The sequence below is a fragment of the Vicugna pacos genome, chromosome 3 (assembly GCF_048564905.1).
Source record: "Vicugna pacos chromosome 3, VicPac4, whole genome shotgun sequence".
NCBI classification, from domain to species: domain Eukaryota; kingdom Metazoa; phylum Chordata; class Mammalia; order Artiodactyla; family Camelidae; genus Vicugna; species Vicugna pacos.
In genome coordinates this window covers 1,472,499-1,488,091 of record NC_132989.1, presented here as the reverse complement: position 1 = coordinate 1,488,091, position 15,593 = coordinate 1,472,499, and the positions used below count along the sequence as shown (strand labels likewise).

The following is a 15,593-nucleotide window of genomic DNA, read 5'->3' as shown; positions in this document are numbered from 1 at the left end:
ACAAATGACTTCTTGGTGAGAGGGGAGAGAAAGGGCACTTATGGTAGAACAAGTGACATTTAGGGAAAACAGAGAACGCCTTAGGAGAATGTATGGGAGAGATGACAGGTTTGTGACAATGTCCTGTTGGGTCTGGTGCTAGGAACTTGTCTCTAATTTTAAGACTGTTTCCAAAAAGTAAATTGAGAAAATGAAAAGCCTGAGGCAGATTTCGTTTCTCCATGAGGAAACAGCTGTGAATCAGCGTTTAAGGTAACATATAGAAAGCCTGATGGCACTGTAACGATTGTGATCCATCAGAACACTGGAACAGCCACAGCAGATCCAAACGCTGCCCGTCTAAATCTTTAGGTCTACAGACAGTGATTAACGCTGGAAAATTCACAAAAGCTATCAATCAATATCAACGACAAGTTTGGTGGGTGGCTGGGTGCTGCTTAAACAGCTGGCATCCGGGCTCAGTTTGAGTATGTAATACTCCAAAGGGCTGGGTTTTATTCCCTAAATCTGCTTAAAGTCAATGAGATGCAGAGAAATGTGGTTTAAAATACTACATCAAATTTAATCACGCACATAGAATGCAAGAGTATTTTCCCTTAAGAAACAGTGTCAGTATCTTACATAACGAGAAGTGAATAAAATGTTAGGCAAACAGCCCAGCAGGTAAATGTTTGCTATTTTATCTTGCAGATCATATACTTATTCTTCAAAAATTCCACATATTCTTCACGTGCTTTCGAAACCAGATCTGGACTTAGACTTGACTCATCCATCAAGGCTACGAGAGAGTCTGTAGGACTTAAGATTCAAGTTCAGTAGTAGCTGGAAAGAAAATGAAAGAATTAGATTCTTTACTGAAAATACTTCATAGGTAACTAAATGTCAGTTTATTTTTTAAGAAAAGCTGAGACTCTTCTAAGTTTTAACAAGAATGAAAAATACCTACATACGATTACAACACAAAATACAAGATTACTACTCTAGGCTTTGCCCAGGGCTGCACATTGAATTAACTGCTCTTGTGGCTAAGGATCAGAGCCCCTGGTTTTCTCATTCTTCATTCATTTACTCAGCAGCCATGTACTAAGGCACTGTGACAAGCACTGGAATCACAAGATGAAGATGACAGAGTCCACCCTGAATAATCATGTACTGTAAACTGGAAAAATAGATGAACAGGCAATTTCGGTACAGAGACATAAATGCCATGACAGGTATAAAAGAGGGCACAGTTGGAACACTCAGAAGGGACGTCCAGCTTTGTGTCAATACTGTCCCCTCTTTGGTGGCCGTGATGTGTAAGCAGATACCTGAAGGAGGAGGAGAAAGTGTGGGAGGGAGAGGCAAGAAGCAAACACAAAGAGCAGAGGCAGAAAGGGCACCCGCGGAGCTGGACGCAGTCTGACCAGTCGCTGGAGCAAAGGGGCCGAGCAGGGGAGTAAAGAGATACGGCTGAAGACTTTGGCAAGAGCCAAATCGATGTGGGTGTTTTTCTTCCAAGCTAAGGAATTTGGAATTTTTCCTGAGGGCAAAAGGTTAACCCCTGACAAAGTGAATGACAGGAAATTAATTGTCATCCACCAGGGGACAGGTACATGAACTGCGGTTGCTTGAGTCTGGGTTTTTGGCCTCAGTCACTACCAAACTTGAGAAGCTGATGACCTCCATGTTTTCTGAGAACAGGTCCGTGTGCAGATGACAGGCCCATGGGGACAGCAGGAGAGGAAGGGCACAGCCAGAAATAGAGAGAGAACACAGACTTCCTGAGATTTTTTTTTTAAAGCTATGGATCGTGATGAATAAATGAGGAATAAGTACACTTATCATTATGAATGAAATTATGCTTTCACATTTTTCATTAGATATGTGTAAGAAAAAAATTTAACATAGTATCTGTTATTCAAACAATAGAATGAGGTGCCATTTACTCTTTACAGTGTATTTTGGAAATCAATGCCTAAATTTAATTCAGAAATGTTGGCAACATACCTTCTTTTAATTCTCTATCTGTATTACTCTCCAACTCCTTCTGCATCTGAAATAAGTCAAATATTATTTTTAATGTGTAAGTTAAACAAGAAACACTATCATAGGAATGACAGCTAGCTTATGAAATGTGGCCTTTAAATAAATACTTTTAGAGACTTGACCTAACTTGGGGATTGCTTAAATAGAAAAAATAATCACAGGAATAAAATAAAATAAATTCCTACTTACTTTGATTTTAGATAATAGAGAACATATGTATGTAAGGCTATTTAGAGTCCCCTGATGGAAAGCACAGCAAACCCTGCCCTGTCGGATGCACATAATCTCAGAGGGTGATGCCTGATCTTAGCACAAAGAGTTTAAACAATTCAGGTCATGTTCTACACTGAATGCATTACTCTGCAGTTCTCAGAAAAACTGCCTTTTATAAAAGTTTAGTTTTTTTTTTAACATTAATGGCTTTTTCCTTAAAATGAGCTTTCCATTCCTGCACTAACATTAAAGGACAAAACTGTCCTCAGGAGCTTTCTCTTGCATTGCTTTTGCACTCACACTCTTCCACCATCATCCTGCAAAGTGACACACTGTCGATTTCTTGGTGACAACTAATGAAAACATTTCGAGTTAGCATCATGCTTAGCCACTGGTGGAAGTGTTAGCCATGCATTTTTTTTTTAACACCACGCAGTCCGGTTTCATGACTCTGAAGCACTTAGACTCAATTTACCCACAACACTGTCTACGAAACCTGAGCTTTTTTCTTCTTTGATTTATTATGACATGAAGCCAAGTGAGAGGAAACAGGTTGAGACCTCACTTAACAAGGGCCCGTGCTACCCTTCTCTGCATGAAGATCATGAAAACACCATCAAACCATAAACCCACGCGCACCGCTTTAAATGGCTATTTTAAAAACGATACACAGTGAAAACTGGTTGTAATTTAAAGACTCCCTATCATTGCCACCTCGGTATTCCTGCAGGTGAGGGCAAGACAGAGACATAAGCAAACTTCATCTTAAAAATTTAAGTATTTGCTTTACTTGACTACCTATTTAGAAATGTTCTACAGCTGCTCAGTAAGACATTTTATAACAATTAAAATAACAATGCTATAAGTAAAACAGCAATTAAGGATGTACTCTTACAGAAGAAAATGATAAAAATTTTAAACTTAAAAACGGAACTTAACGTTTTTAGTGTTACAAGTTTATTGAATTCATAAAAAGAATTTATCTTGGATTCCTTTAAATAAAAAACATCCTCATGTGGTTAAGTAGCTCAATGCCAATCATTTACTTATGCTTAGGGGTAGAAAAACTGGGGTGCTGCAAAACTGAAAATTAGTATCAACCAGTGCCAAACCGAAACCAATCAGAAACTAAGCCAAACATTGGAAAGTGGATCTCTAGTTATTTGGCACTAATACTTAACTTCTAAAATAGAATTTAAAATGGAGCTTTTTAAGGAATTTAAAATTTGTCAGTTTAGTTGCCTTTATTGAATGAAGTTAATGACAGGTATCTCTTGAAAATTACAAGTCCAGGGACTTTAAAAAATTATCAAATTTCTGTCTCCTTTCTTTATTAGCACAATTAATTATGGCTTTTACTTAGCGTGCATAAGTCAAATAAACAACTCAGAATTTCATCAAATTAAAAACAAGAATTATATCAGAAATCTGAAACCCAAGGAAAAAAAGATAATATAACTAACCCGGAACAAGGGATCGCTCAAGTTAGTCGAAGGTTCTGAGAAAGTCCTGAAGCGCCTTCTTCGAGTAGGACTGCCTTTGGCCTCTGCGCTAGTACCAGCAGCAGAAGGCGGTTCGCCAACAGGCCTTGTAGGAACAAAGCGGGGGAAAGAGCTCTTGTGCTGCCTCTCCAGCTGAAGCTTAGAGCTCACCTCAGCCAGCCTCTCATTAACCCTGCGAGGATCGCAGAACACAGATTTCATTCATTTCATTTTCTTCCTAAGTGATGTGTATTTTTAAAGTTGCTATAATAGTAAACAGATTGTCCCATTAAACTGCGTTTTAACACCAAAAATACGTCAGCGAAGACCTACTGTAAACAATTACAGTTTAAAACTGTCCTAAAGAAGGACGTATGTCCCTGGGGGGGCCCTTAACTAACAAGTACTTCAAAGTGGGGAGAGTCAGAGATGGAGACGCCCCCACAGAGGACCCCCACTGCCTTCTGCACCGGCTGCATCTAGACATACTCACCCTCAGTAAACCAGTTTAGAAATAAAAAATAAACCATCCCTCAAAGCCACTGTCAAGCATTTGCTTTCACCCCCCTTATATACACATTTCACTCATTACCCGGGAGAAATCAAGCATGCGGCACTGAGCAACAGTTTAGAGCCACCACCTCTGGGGGGCACCAGGCGGCAGAGGAGATGGTGGGAAAGAACCACAACAGCGTCAGGAGCAATTTCAAGTGTCCCCCGATTTCCCAAAGCTCACTTTGTTACTTCGCTTTTACCAGAGGCCTACATCAGCACCTGCTTTCCATAACCAAACAAAATCTCAAGCAGATTTTCACTTTTATGGAAAAAAACCAAAAAGCCAGAATAGCTCTGGGTGTTTGTTTTAGCCCGAGCCATCAGAGGGGCAACGAGCACCCCGAGCAGCGAGAGGGGCCCCACCGAGCTCCTTCCCCAGAACCACCCTCAGTGTCCCGGCATCACGCCGCCAAGGCTTTGGGCTGTGTCTGTGAGCGCCTGTGCTTTATGCTATTTATTTCATACATCCACCAGCAAGATGTGTCCTAAGGTAACTGCCTCTTTGCTTTACACCGACAACTTTCAAAGGGACGCTCTACTTTTGGAGAGCGGGGAGACCTGTAGCTTGTAACACTGCTACTCAGGCACTGGAGGTGGGACCCGCCCTTTCTGTCTTCCACACACCCCCTCGGGCAGGCCACCATATTCTTCTTAGCCACTATGTGAACCACTATGCTGCCCTTCACCCCTATGTGAATTTCCCCCTATTCCCCAAGCATGCCTTTATGTAGCGGAGACAAACTTAGAAGGGTACAGTACTTCGTCTCAGGGTGCATACGAGCGGTGACACCAAATATCACGATCAAGAAAGTAAATTCACCAAACACCAGCATGGGGCCCCTTGGGTTTACGTTGCGCTCTTCCAAAACACAGTTAATTTTTAACTCATTAACATTTCTATTTATGGGAATTCCAGCTGGAAATTTTGTGATAATATGGCTGTCTAAATTACAAAGTTTGCAAAACCCCTAGCTTAAAGACTAGATCAGGTTAAATATATGCAAATATAAAAAATAAAGTCATATAAAAGCAACAAAAGGCAGGGAGATGCAAACTGCCCTGGACTGACATTTTAAAGGAGAGTTCATTTGCTAACATCATTTCCCAAAATTACACTATCTAGTTAGCTCTCACTTGCTACTCACCTCATGAACCTGGCATCAATAAAAATGATGCCTTAGAGGCAAATTAACGACCTAAATTATTTTCTATAATTCTACATTTTGACTTACGAGGTTAGCTGACTTGCCAAAGACTTTCTATTTTCTAGCTCTTCCAGGTACAGTTGTTCGTACTTTTCCAATCTGTTTTCCTTAGAATCACTTTTTAGTTCAGGTTCCAGATCTTTAACTCTCTGTTCTGTTTGACTGCCTGAAGCACGTTTACACTCTCTTAACACGTTTTCTTGAAGTGCTGCTTGTGCCTAAAGCACATTAAAAGGATACAATTTTAAAAATAATTATAACCTGAGTAATTGCAGTCTGTTTGTACCCTTTAGTTTTCAGTCAATGACTCAGAGAGTAATTTTAAGTGTGAGAAAAAAGCTGAATGTTAAACTACTTATCATCAATGTCAAGTGAATTAAACCTGAATTACAAAATTAAAGTTGAATCACTCTTATATTAGCACTCATGTAATGTGATAGTTCGAAGAATAATAGGATCAACTTAAAATTTTAAAAATTGAACAATACAACCTAAGAGTAATCCCAGAGTGTGGCACAGCATTTACATCACAATATATTCTTTTCCTCCTAGTAGTCTTGATTTACACCAATTGGTCTTAAAAATGATTCTCTAGTGAGAATTGTTCTGAAAGATCAATTTAGTGATAGTGATGATGGAAACTGAATTATTTAAAGGGACTATCAAATGCGGCCTTCCTTCCAGAAATCTACAAAACAAACTGCTATATGGGAAGTAGAGGAAACACATAAAATGTACACAACCGAACTGTAATTCTCAGCGAAGTGAGTTAGAGCACGTTACAGATCAATGCTTCACCTGTAAACACTGGCTGATTCCTTTCAGTTTTTCTGCCACATCCTGTCCTGTTTGCACCTCGGTTTCCTGTCTGTACTGCACAGGTCGCCTGAGTTTTTTCAGTGTTTTTACTACATCCCGTCTTGTTTGTTCTTCAGTCTCCCGTTTGTCCTGCTCCATTTGACTGTGATCCACTGTATTCACTTCGAGGTGACGTCTGAGGTTTACTGCTTCTTCCTCCAACTTCTTCTTCTCCTCCTCTAGTGCTTCACATTTCTTTTGCGTCTGTTTCACAGATAATATCTCCTTTAGAAGAAGCTGAGTTTCTGCACTCAGATGGAGAAGTACTGAAGATGCAGATCCCTCTTTTGCTGGAAGATCAGCATTCTGCATGAAAAAGATAAAATTCTTTGGTAAGAGGTTAGCAGACTGAGAACAGCCTAACTCTAACCCAGCATCAAAGGTTGAAATAAATTCAGTTACAATAAAATGGTATATCTACCTTGTGGAATGGAGAAACTCAAATTACTCAGAAAATCAAGAAAAAAAGTTCAAACCACCAAGAGTCACAAAAATACACTGTTTACTGTCATCATCTTTGTTATACATTTGCACTTGGTTTTACACTCTTATTTTTCTGTAATTGTTTCATGTCTTTCCTACATAAAATGACTACAAGGCACCTCTTAGTAGAAAGTCTCTTACCCCTTCCTTCCCCAAGTCTTAACTCTTCATGATTTTTAAAGTTTTAGGGAGGTCATATTGAGTTACTTAGGGCTGAATTAATAAATGCCTCCCAAAACAAGACTTTGAAAAAAGACTGCAATTAATACATCTTACAAATATGGATTCTAATGCCATAAGCCTTTCTCTGAACTACAAATATCTTATGCTAGTTTGAATTGCATTCCAAGGAGCAATGAATGATTCACAGAGTTAAGGAGAAATCCATCTCCTAGTGTAGTGGCTTTGAACTTTTGAAATTCAAATTACTAATCTGTTATCTGTTTCTGATACACTGATTGAATATTATCTAATTTTTAACAGCTGTACTCTTGGAAAATTTCCCTTGGATGGGATGAAATATTTATTTCATTAATTATGCATTAAGCTATAGAATGCAGCTAGGCATCTCTCCTTTTAAGTAAAAGGAGGCAGACACAGGGAGCTGAGACTGCAGGATCTACACCAAGAACAAGATCGGCACCAATGTTACACACAGGAACCAAGCCGAAAGAGGACTTCATCGTGAACCGCAAGATGACGGATTAGAGAGGCTTCCAAAGAGGAAGGTTGAATTAATCTTCTCCAGGCTTAATCTTTTGCCTCTAGGTAGTGAAATCTATGGATGAGTCTATGAATTATAATGAATGCAACATAATGAAGTGTATTGCAGACTGAGTCAGCATATCCCGTGACCATGATTTGATGGAAACTGGAGTGAAGTGGGAGGCACAGGGTGAGAAACTAAAGGTCTGAATGGGGGGAAGGAATGGGCTTTACCTTTGCAAGCCTACTTTCTGTCATGTCACAGAGTCAGCAAGGCATAAGCTGGCCACAGGCCCCTTCAGGATGCAGCAGATCTCCACAGAAGTGGAGTTACAGACATTCCATGACACTGACTTTTTATTATTATGTAAAACAACTGGTAATATGCAAGAAGACTCGGAAAGAGTTCTCATAACATCTGAATTGGTACTAGCATGGGACAGACATAGATCAATGCATCACCACTGAAAATCTGAAAGAAACCCTCACATTTACGGTCAATTGACTTTCAATACGAGTGTCAAATAACTGAATGAGACAATAATAGTCTTTTTAACAAATGGTACAGGGACAACTGGATATCCACATGCCAAAGAACAAAATTCGACCTCTACATCGGACAATATATATAAAATTAACTCAAAATGAAAGAGCTAAAACTACAAAATTCTCAGAAGAAAACACAGGCGTGTGTCTTCATGACTGGATCTGGCACTTGTTTCTTAGGACAGTAAAAGACAGAAATAGATTAACTGAACTCCATCAATATTAAAAACTTCTACTCTTCAAAAGACACCATCAAGAAGGTAAGAAGGCAAGCTCCTGAACAGGAGGAAATACTTGAAAATCCTACATCTGATCAAAGGCTTGCACCCAGCATACAGAAAGGACTCTGACAATTCAATCATAAAAAGATAACCCAATTTGAAAATGGGCAAAAACCTAAACAGACAGGTCTTCAAAGAAGATACACAAATAGATAAGCACATGAAAAGATCCCCAACATTCTTAGTCATCAGAAAAATGCAAATCAAAGCCACAATGAGATGCCAGTTCACACCTACCAGGAGAGCTGATGACCAGTGGTGACAGGAATGCATAGAAGTTGGAAGAATTATACACTTTGGATAAAAATGTTAGATGGTGTAGCCACTCTGGAAAACAGTATGGCAGGTCCTCAAAAGGTTAAACAGAATTACCATATGACCCATATGACAGCATTTCCATTCTTAAGTCTATTCCCCAAAGAAATGGAAACATGTTTACACCAAAACTTGGACAGAAATGTTCACAGCAGCATTATTAGCAATAGCCAAAAAGCAGAGGCAACCCAAAGGTCCATCAACTGATGGATGGATAAATGGTTTAGCCCCACAGCCGAGTACTGTTCGACAATAAACAGAAATGGAAATATTGACAAGTGCTGTAACATGGATGAACCTTGAAGACATTTTGTCAAATGAAAAAAGCTAATCATGAAGGACCGCACAGCATGTGATTCCATTCCTGGGAAACACCCAGAACAGGCACATCTATAGGGACAGAAGTCAGACTGGTGGTTGCCGGGGGGTGGGGGGGCTGTGGTGCTGGGGGGGGGGTGATGGCCAAGGGATGCAGGCTTTCTTTTTGGGCTGATGGGAATGTTCTAAAATTGATTGTGGAGACAGCTGCACATCTCTGAATATACTAGGAGATAGTAACTATGTATCCTAAATGGGCGAATTATATGATACGTGAATATTTTTCTTTTTTGGTGGAGGGAAGTAATTAAGTTTTACTTATTTATTTTTAGAGGAGGTACAGGGGATCGAACCCAGGACCTTGTGTATGCTAAGCATGCACTCTACTACTTGAGTTATGCAATCCCCCTATAATATGTGAATTATATCTCAACAAAGTTAAAAAAAAAAATCCAAAGGCAGGATCTAGACAATTTTCTTAATTCTCTATTTTGGGTGTACAGATGTGATCTGAACTTCTCCATGCTTTGACAACATGTCTAAAATGAATAGAAAATGAAGGCAATGTCTAACTTCAACTGGTTTGTATAATGACCTTTCTGCACAAGGTATTCTGAAATCCATGAAATAAATACACACAGATTCTATATCCATTCACAAAAGTGAAGATGAGACATGACAATTTTCTGGAACATTCCATGAAACATTATCCTCTGATTTTATCTAGCTTGCCTCATTGTGGTGAGAGATCACTAAAACATACTGTTTAATAGGATAAAAAAGTGAACTTCTGTGAGGAAAGAGGTATAATTCTCAACTTCTCTAAGGGTAAATATAAGAAAAAAATAAAGAATGGCAGAATGAAAGTCAACATTTAAGAAACAAGTGCATTATAAAGATAATAAAAGTAAATTATAATGAAGACGCAAAAGAAAGCTGTCCCCGAAAAGCTAGTGTCCTGCAACACTCTGGGCTGCACGTTCATGGCCGAAGTGCTGAATTTCATACATACTGGGTTTGCAGCTTGATGTGGCTTCCTCTCTCCATCCTGTCTCTTATTTTCTGAGTTAGTTTGATGATGTGCTGTCACCTCCAGGGATGCTTCCAACATGGACACTTTCTTTCGGATGTCAGCCAGTTCTTGCTGAAGCTGTCTCATACAGGCCTAAAAAGATAACTCTGTTACTGAATTTTCTGTCACCTTATCATTAAGTTACATTAATAATATATAACTCCAACAAATGGGCTTTGAGAACTATCCCCACAGACATCAGTTCACCTTCTTTTCCTCATAGGCACACATTCCTGCTTACTGAATTTCATTAAACACACAGAAGGCGTGGCCCTCCTGCCTTACCGACAGTAAGTTAACTTAGACAATAGATGCAGCCCCACCAGCCCCTCCCTGCCCCTCCCAGGAAGCGGCCGAGCTTCACCCCCACTGAAGTCTCTGACAGAAAGGGGTGTGCGGGTGGGCTGAGTGGTGGTAAGTTCCACACTGTGGAACATTCTCCCTCTTTCTCATTAGAGGCTTAAGTTCAGAGTTCTTCACATATTCAATCTGGTGTTTAAACCCTTCCAACAGACTCCCATCTCACAATAAAAACGAGGATATTCCAATGGCCTTTGGGGACCCGAGACAACCTGGCATCCCCTGCCTCCTGGACTGCAGCTCCCACAGCTCCCCCCACCCCTCCCACTGACTCCCTTCCTGCCACTCAGGACTCTGGCTGCTCCTCCTCAGTCTGAAAATGGGACCCCAGTGCCAAACTCGAACATCACAGAGCGCCCCAGTTCCTCTGTACTGGACAAACTTAGATCCAAATGACAGTAACTGAGCCTTGCAATGAGAACTGTGAGCACATTATTTGAAAAAATGTTCAAAGTAAATTACAAATAGAACAGGGGAGACTAAGTCAAACACAGTTTTGCTAAAATTTACATTTGTCCCAAATTATGACTGAATGAAAAGTAGATGCCTTTAAGGAGTGGAGAGGTCATAACAATACATGATTTGAGATGGAAGTATTTCTAAATTTAATTGCAATTGACATGAATAAAAATAAAGTTATATCAACTAAAAATGTATGCAAAGCTACTGAAGGAAAAGTACTGCAAGATACAGCATTTACACATTAACTGTCAAGGTAATCCACACAATTGAATCTTTTCTCTCTTTCTCTCTCTCTTTTTTTTTTTTGTTTACATTTTTTGTTCACACAACTGAATCTTAATTTCAAAATACTCATTTTAGGTCTGAGCATTTCATTTATCTGCTTCACGATACTAAAATGTGGTGACAGAAAGATTAAAATGATTTAGGCAGTATAAATTACTAAGACCTGCCTGTATCTGTCAACAGCTTATAGCTTAATCTCTTAGAATTTCAGGTGGCACGGCATCTTGACTCAAAGTAAAGCACCTCTCAGGTCTAATTTTTGTTTGCTGCCTACAAGAAATGCCTTTACGCTGCTTTACAGTGTATATATTTATAGCCCGCACATTTTTTATGTTCAACTAGTTTCAACGTTCAGCTTCCATCAGATACTACTTTGAATTTTCTTTGAGGAAGTCTGAAAATTAGTTCCCTTTCTGGGTACTTACTTCCATTTCTGCTCTGTCCGTTTCATACTGACACAGTCTGTCCTTTAAATGTCTGCATTCTTTAATTAACTCCATGTTTCCTTCCTCCAGCATCAGAACTCGTCTGCTCATGGCTTCAAGTTTTCCCATGTGATCCAGAAATGGCTCTGGGGTATTAAATATTGTCTTTTCACTTCTGGCTTTATTTTGAGCCACTTCTAGTTGCTGTCGAAGCAACGTGTTTTCACTTTGCAGTTTACATATTGTCTCCTTCAAGAGTGCCTGCTTTGCAATGTATTTGATGACGTCCCCTTGTTTGCTCTGAGACAAGTGTTCAGTTTCCTTGTTTGAATGCTGGGCTTGGCCTCGGTCAGACAGCTCAAAATCCATTGTGTCCTGTAAGTGAAACCCCTCATCTCTTACTCTTTGAACTGTACGCAATAAACTGACATATCATAATTTCCTTTGAAGTGGAAGACTAATCTCTAAGTTTATACAACAAAAAGTTTGCAGTAACTGGGTATCCAACTGGAAAAACTTAAGGTGGATACAAATCTCAAACTTTTACCAGAAATCCCCCAAAGTTCAAAAATTTAATTAAAGACAGTGAATCCATGAAAGTAAAAAAGAAACCACAAAAGGATGTTTAAGAAGCTCAGAATCGGGAAGGCCTTTCTTTCTCTGAAATACAACAAACCCAAAAGGCTTAAAATAAAAAATGAATAAATCTGACTACTTAAAAATTATATCTGACATCTAACCTTTACAGCTACCGCCAAAGCAAGAGCCTTAGCTCTGTATAAATTGGGACAGGTTAGATTTCCTAAAAAATTCTTTCCTGAGAATATTCCATAAATATTCTCCCTTTCTAACATTTTTAGAGCAAGTTATAAGAATTACATGTATGGATAAATGATAAATCTAAGCACTGTACTAAGCACGTCTACAAACATCAGTTAACTCATTTAGCTGTGACAATTCTGGAATAAAGGGTTAAAAACACAAGCAAGCTGCAGGGTTTCCCCCAGGACTTCTGACTCTCTGACTCTTACACCAAACCAAAGCTACTTCTCTAGGATAAATACATAAACACAAGAGAAGCCTTCTATTTCCCTAATGGTGAATACACTAAAGGTAAAGAAGGTCAAATTTATAGAGCTCTTCTTAGAAAATCAGGAGACTATTTGCTTCTGCAATAATTTTTATTTCTTCTTCATGATGTTTATAACAGTAATGGATGTGAAATAGCAGGGAAATACAGTGAACTATTTAATTAAAAATAAAATACTGATCAATAAATTATCACTAAGTATAGATTATGGCATATCTTTCACTATACTCGAAAGCTCCTTGTACTGAAATCAGATACCACATGGAGCAGAGCGTTACTTTTGATCACACGTAGGAGAATGACACCCAAACTACGGTTTCTGAACTGGCTATACTTTTTCCTCCTTACCATCAGTGGAAATGATAAAGTAACCTCTCCATTAGTCCATCAAAGGAGTGAGATCACTGCCAGAAACTAGAATGCCTGCCGTTAGTAGCAACAGTTTTGAGATAAAGGAAAGTTCATCAATTCCTATGGACAATATTAACAGCCTCTCCTTGGATGAGGCCGTTGTGAATGTCACTACATCACTGTTGCTGGCAAGTGGATTTGAATTCAAAATATTGCTTTATCCAATAGACCGGAAGTGAAACCTCCAGAAAATATATTTACATATACAGGCTTTTAAAACCCTGTATACTTTCTGTACCTACAGTATTGGTTTTTAAACTATGTAAGTATACAAATTCACACACACACATGTTTGAAGATGACTAAAGAAAATATCTCAGCATTCATTTTCTTATTAGCCTTTTCTGCCTCCTTTTGTTGGGAAAGACTATGGACCAGGATTTCATCTTGTATTAGTTGGGCATTCTGCTCTCGAGAAAGTTGTCTCTGAGCATCATTTCGCTCTTCTAAAACCTGAAGACATATTACATTTGGGTTTGGGTTTTATACCATGAAAAAAAGTCAAAAAAAGCTTAGGAGGGGAATCTTTAAAAAAAATTTTTAAACCTGTTAATAAGAAGTAGCCTTTTTAAGCACAGGGACCTTTAATGCACATAAATAACTCAAATTCTAATATACGTGACAGCTAAATGTATCACAGAGCAAAAACACAAGGGATGTAGTATCATGAAAGAAAAACTTTTTTAGCACTTTTTAAATTGAGTTATAGTCATTTTACAATGTTGTGTCAAATTCCAGTGTAGAGCACAATTTTTCAGTTGTACATGAACATATATATATTCATTGTGACATTTTCTTGTTGTGAGCTACCACAAGATCTTGCAGATATTTCCCTGTGCTGTACAGTATAATCTTGTTTATCTATTCTGCATATGCCTGTCAGTATCTACAAATTTGAAATCCCAGTGACAGAAAATTTCTTTATAAAGTATTTAACCAGTTCCATCATAGTCTCAAGGTGATTTAGCCTGGATTTTAACTTCAAAGAGCCAAAATTAACACATGGATTTGAATTAGACTTGTTACTTTGTTGAATGGGCCAAAACCGTCAATCCTTATGTTAATGATTAAGCTCAATTTAACTTCCATTCCTTCATTCAGAAAAGGCACAGAGCATCTATTAGATGCCAAGAACACCAAGAAATTAGTAAATTAAGCTCTAAATGTCATAGTTCATATTTAGGTTGAGATAACTTTCATTTGTTTTAAATGAAAATATAGATCAATTCAAAAGAATATTGTAAATAATATTGATGAAACAGTGTTAGAGGTACAAAACTTTCACATTATGACTAATTTACCTGATTTGGTTTATTCCTTACGCTCTTCAGTTTGCATTCTTGTGCTCGGGCAGTACTTTCAAGTTGTTGTTTTAGGTAATCTTGCTCATTGTATTCTTTCTCTTTTCTTTTTAAATCGTCCTTAGATTTTCCGTATAATGTGTAAGAATTTTTCTTCTTCTTTGTTTCTTGTTCTAATGTGAATCTGCAGTGAAATATGCTTACCTTAAAATTTATTTTGTTAGAAAATAAAAAGTTCATTTTATGATCTTGTTCTTCACATGCTGATTTATTACCCTAATGGAATTTCTATGTTCTCAATTTGTTTTTCATTTCTAAGTCTCACATTTTAAATTCCTCACTTCAACCTCTTCATAAAGATAGATACACACACACAAACACACACGTTTGAAAAGTAGCAATGAAAAGACAAAATGCTACTGGGTTTCAGACAAGAGTAACTCTGGTCAATAGTGTAGGAAAGAAATTTTGCAATTACTCAGTAAGGTTTGAATTGAAAATTACCCTTTTTTCCCCACATAGTCATAAATGACTCCTTCATTGGGACAGAGAATTTAGTTACTAGTTAAAAGAGAAGTTGCTATTTAGAAACAAGTTTATAAGTTCATGAGGGATAAAATTTCAACTTCCTGGAGTATCACAGGGACTCCTACATGATCTCCAGTGGAAGGTAACATCCACAGGCATCTTTTCCAGAAGACAGACCCGCTAATTAGCATAATCCAAGGCGAGGCTGGGGAGTCTACTCCCTGATGCCCTACACTATGTTTCTTCTTTTGCAACACTTTGAACTTACCTTGTTGAATATTATTTATTTAGTAAATCATTTTTAAATCCCTTTTGGTACAAGGCAGGATCCATAGTAAGTAATTAAAAAATAAAGAGTAATCCATGCTTTCAGCATAGACCTTTGAACTAATCTTATCTCTGTATGAGAGCGATGCTGAATAAACTAACCAGTAATCACTTTCCACTTTACTTTTTTGTCCATCCATTCATATGTTAAGAATCAAACTGCATGAATTTTTTTTAAAGTTTCTGCCTTGAGAAAAATGGTCATTTCATAATTCTGCAAGTGGAAATGTAAAGTAATATAAACTTTCTGGAGGACAATTGAGAGATAAGGATCAAAGATTTTTTTTAAAGAAATATAGAATGAGGAGATAAATATATATATAGATATATCTATCTATATATAT

At 38.1% G+C, this 15,593-nt stretch overlaps 1 protein-coding gene across 3 annotated transcripts in view; it reads right to left on the bottom strand.

Moving 5' to 3' along the window:
• Window positions 1–536: 536 nt before the first annotated feature.
• The window catches only part of LOC140690666 (ankyrin repeat domain-containing protein 26-like), a 28,451-nt gene continuing 13,394 nt past the window's right edge, over window positions 537–15,593 (bottom strand). For 2 of the 3 annotated variants that reach the window (XM_072952564.1, XM_072952570.1), the window contains exons 9-16: window positions 14,395–14,578; window positions 11,593–11,967; window positions 10,001–10,153; window positions 6,281–6,646; window positions 5,510–5,700; window positions 3,705–3,915; window positions 1,990–2,035; window positions 537–822 (exon numbers count right to left, since the gene is read on the bottom strand). In XM_072952564.1, the coding sequence (XP_072808665.1) occupies window positions 800–822; window positions 1,990–2,035; window positions 3,705–3,915; window positions 5,510–5,700; window positions 6,281–6,646; window positions 10,001–10,153; window positions 11,593–11,967; window positions 14,395–14,578 (1,549 nt within the window). In that variant the 3' untranslated portion in view covers window positions 537–799. The remainder of the gene's footprint in view (window positions 823–1,989; window positions 2,036–3,704; window positions 3,916–5,509; window positions 5,701–6,280; window positions 6,647–10,000; window positions 10,154–11,592; window positions 11,968–14,394; window positions 14,579–15,593) is intronic. The other variant, XR_012065937.1, reaches the window with a different exon arrangement.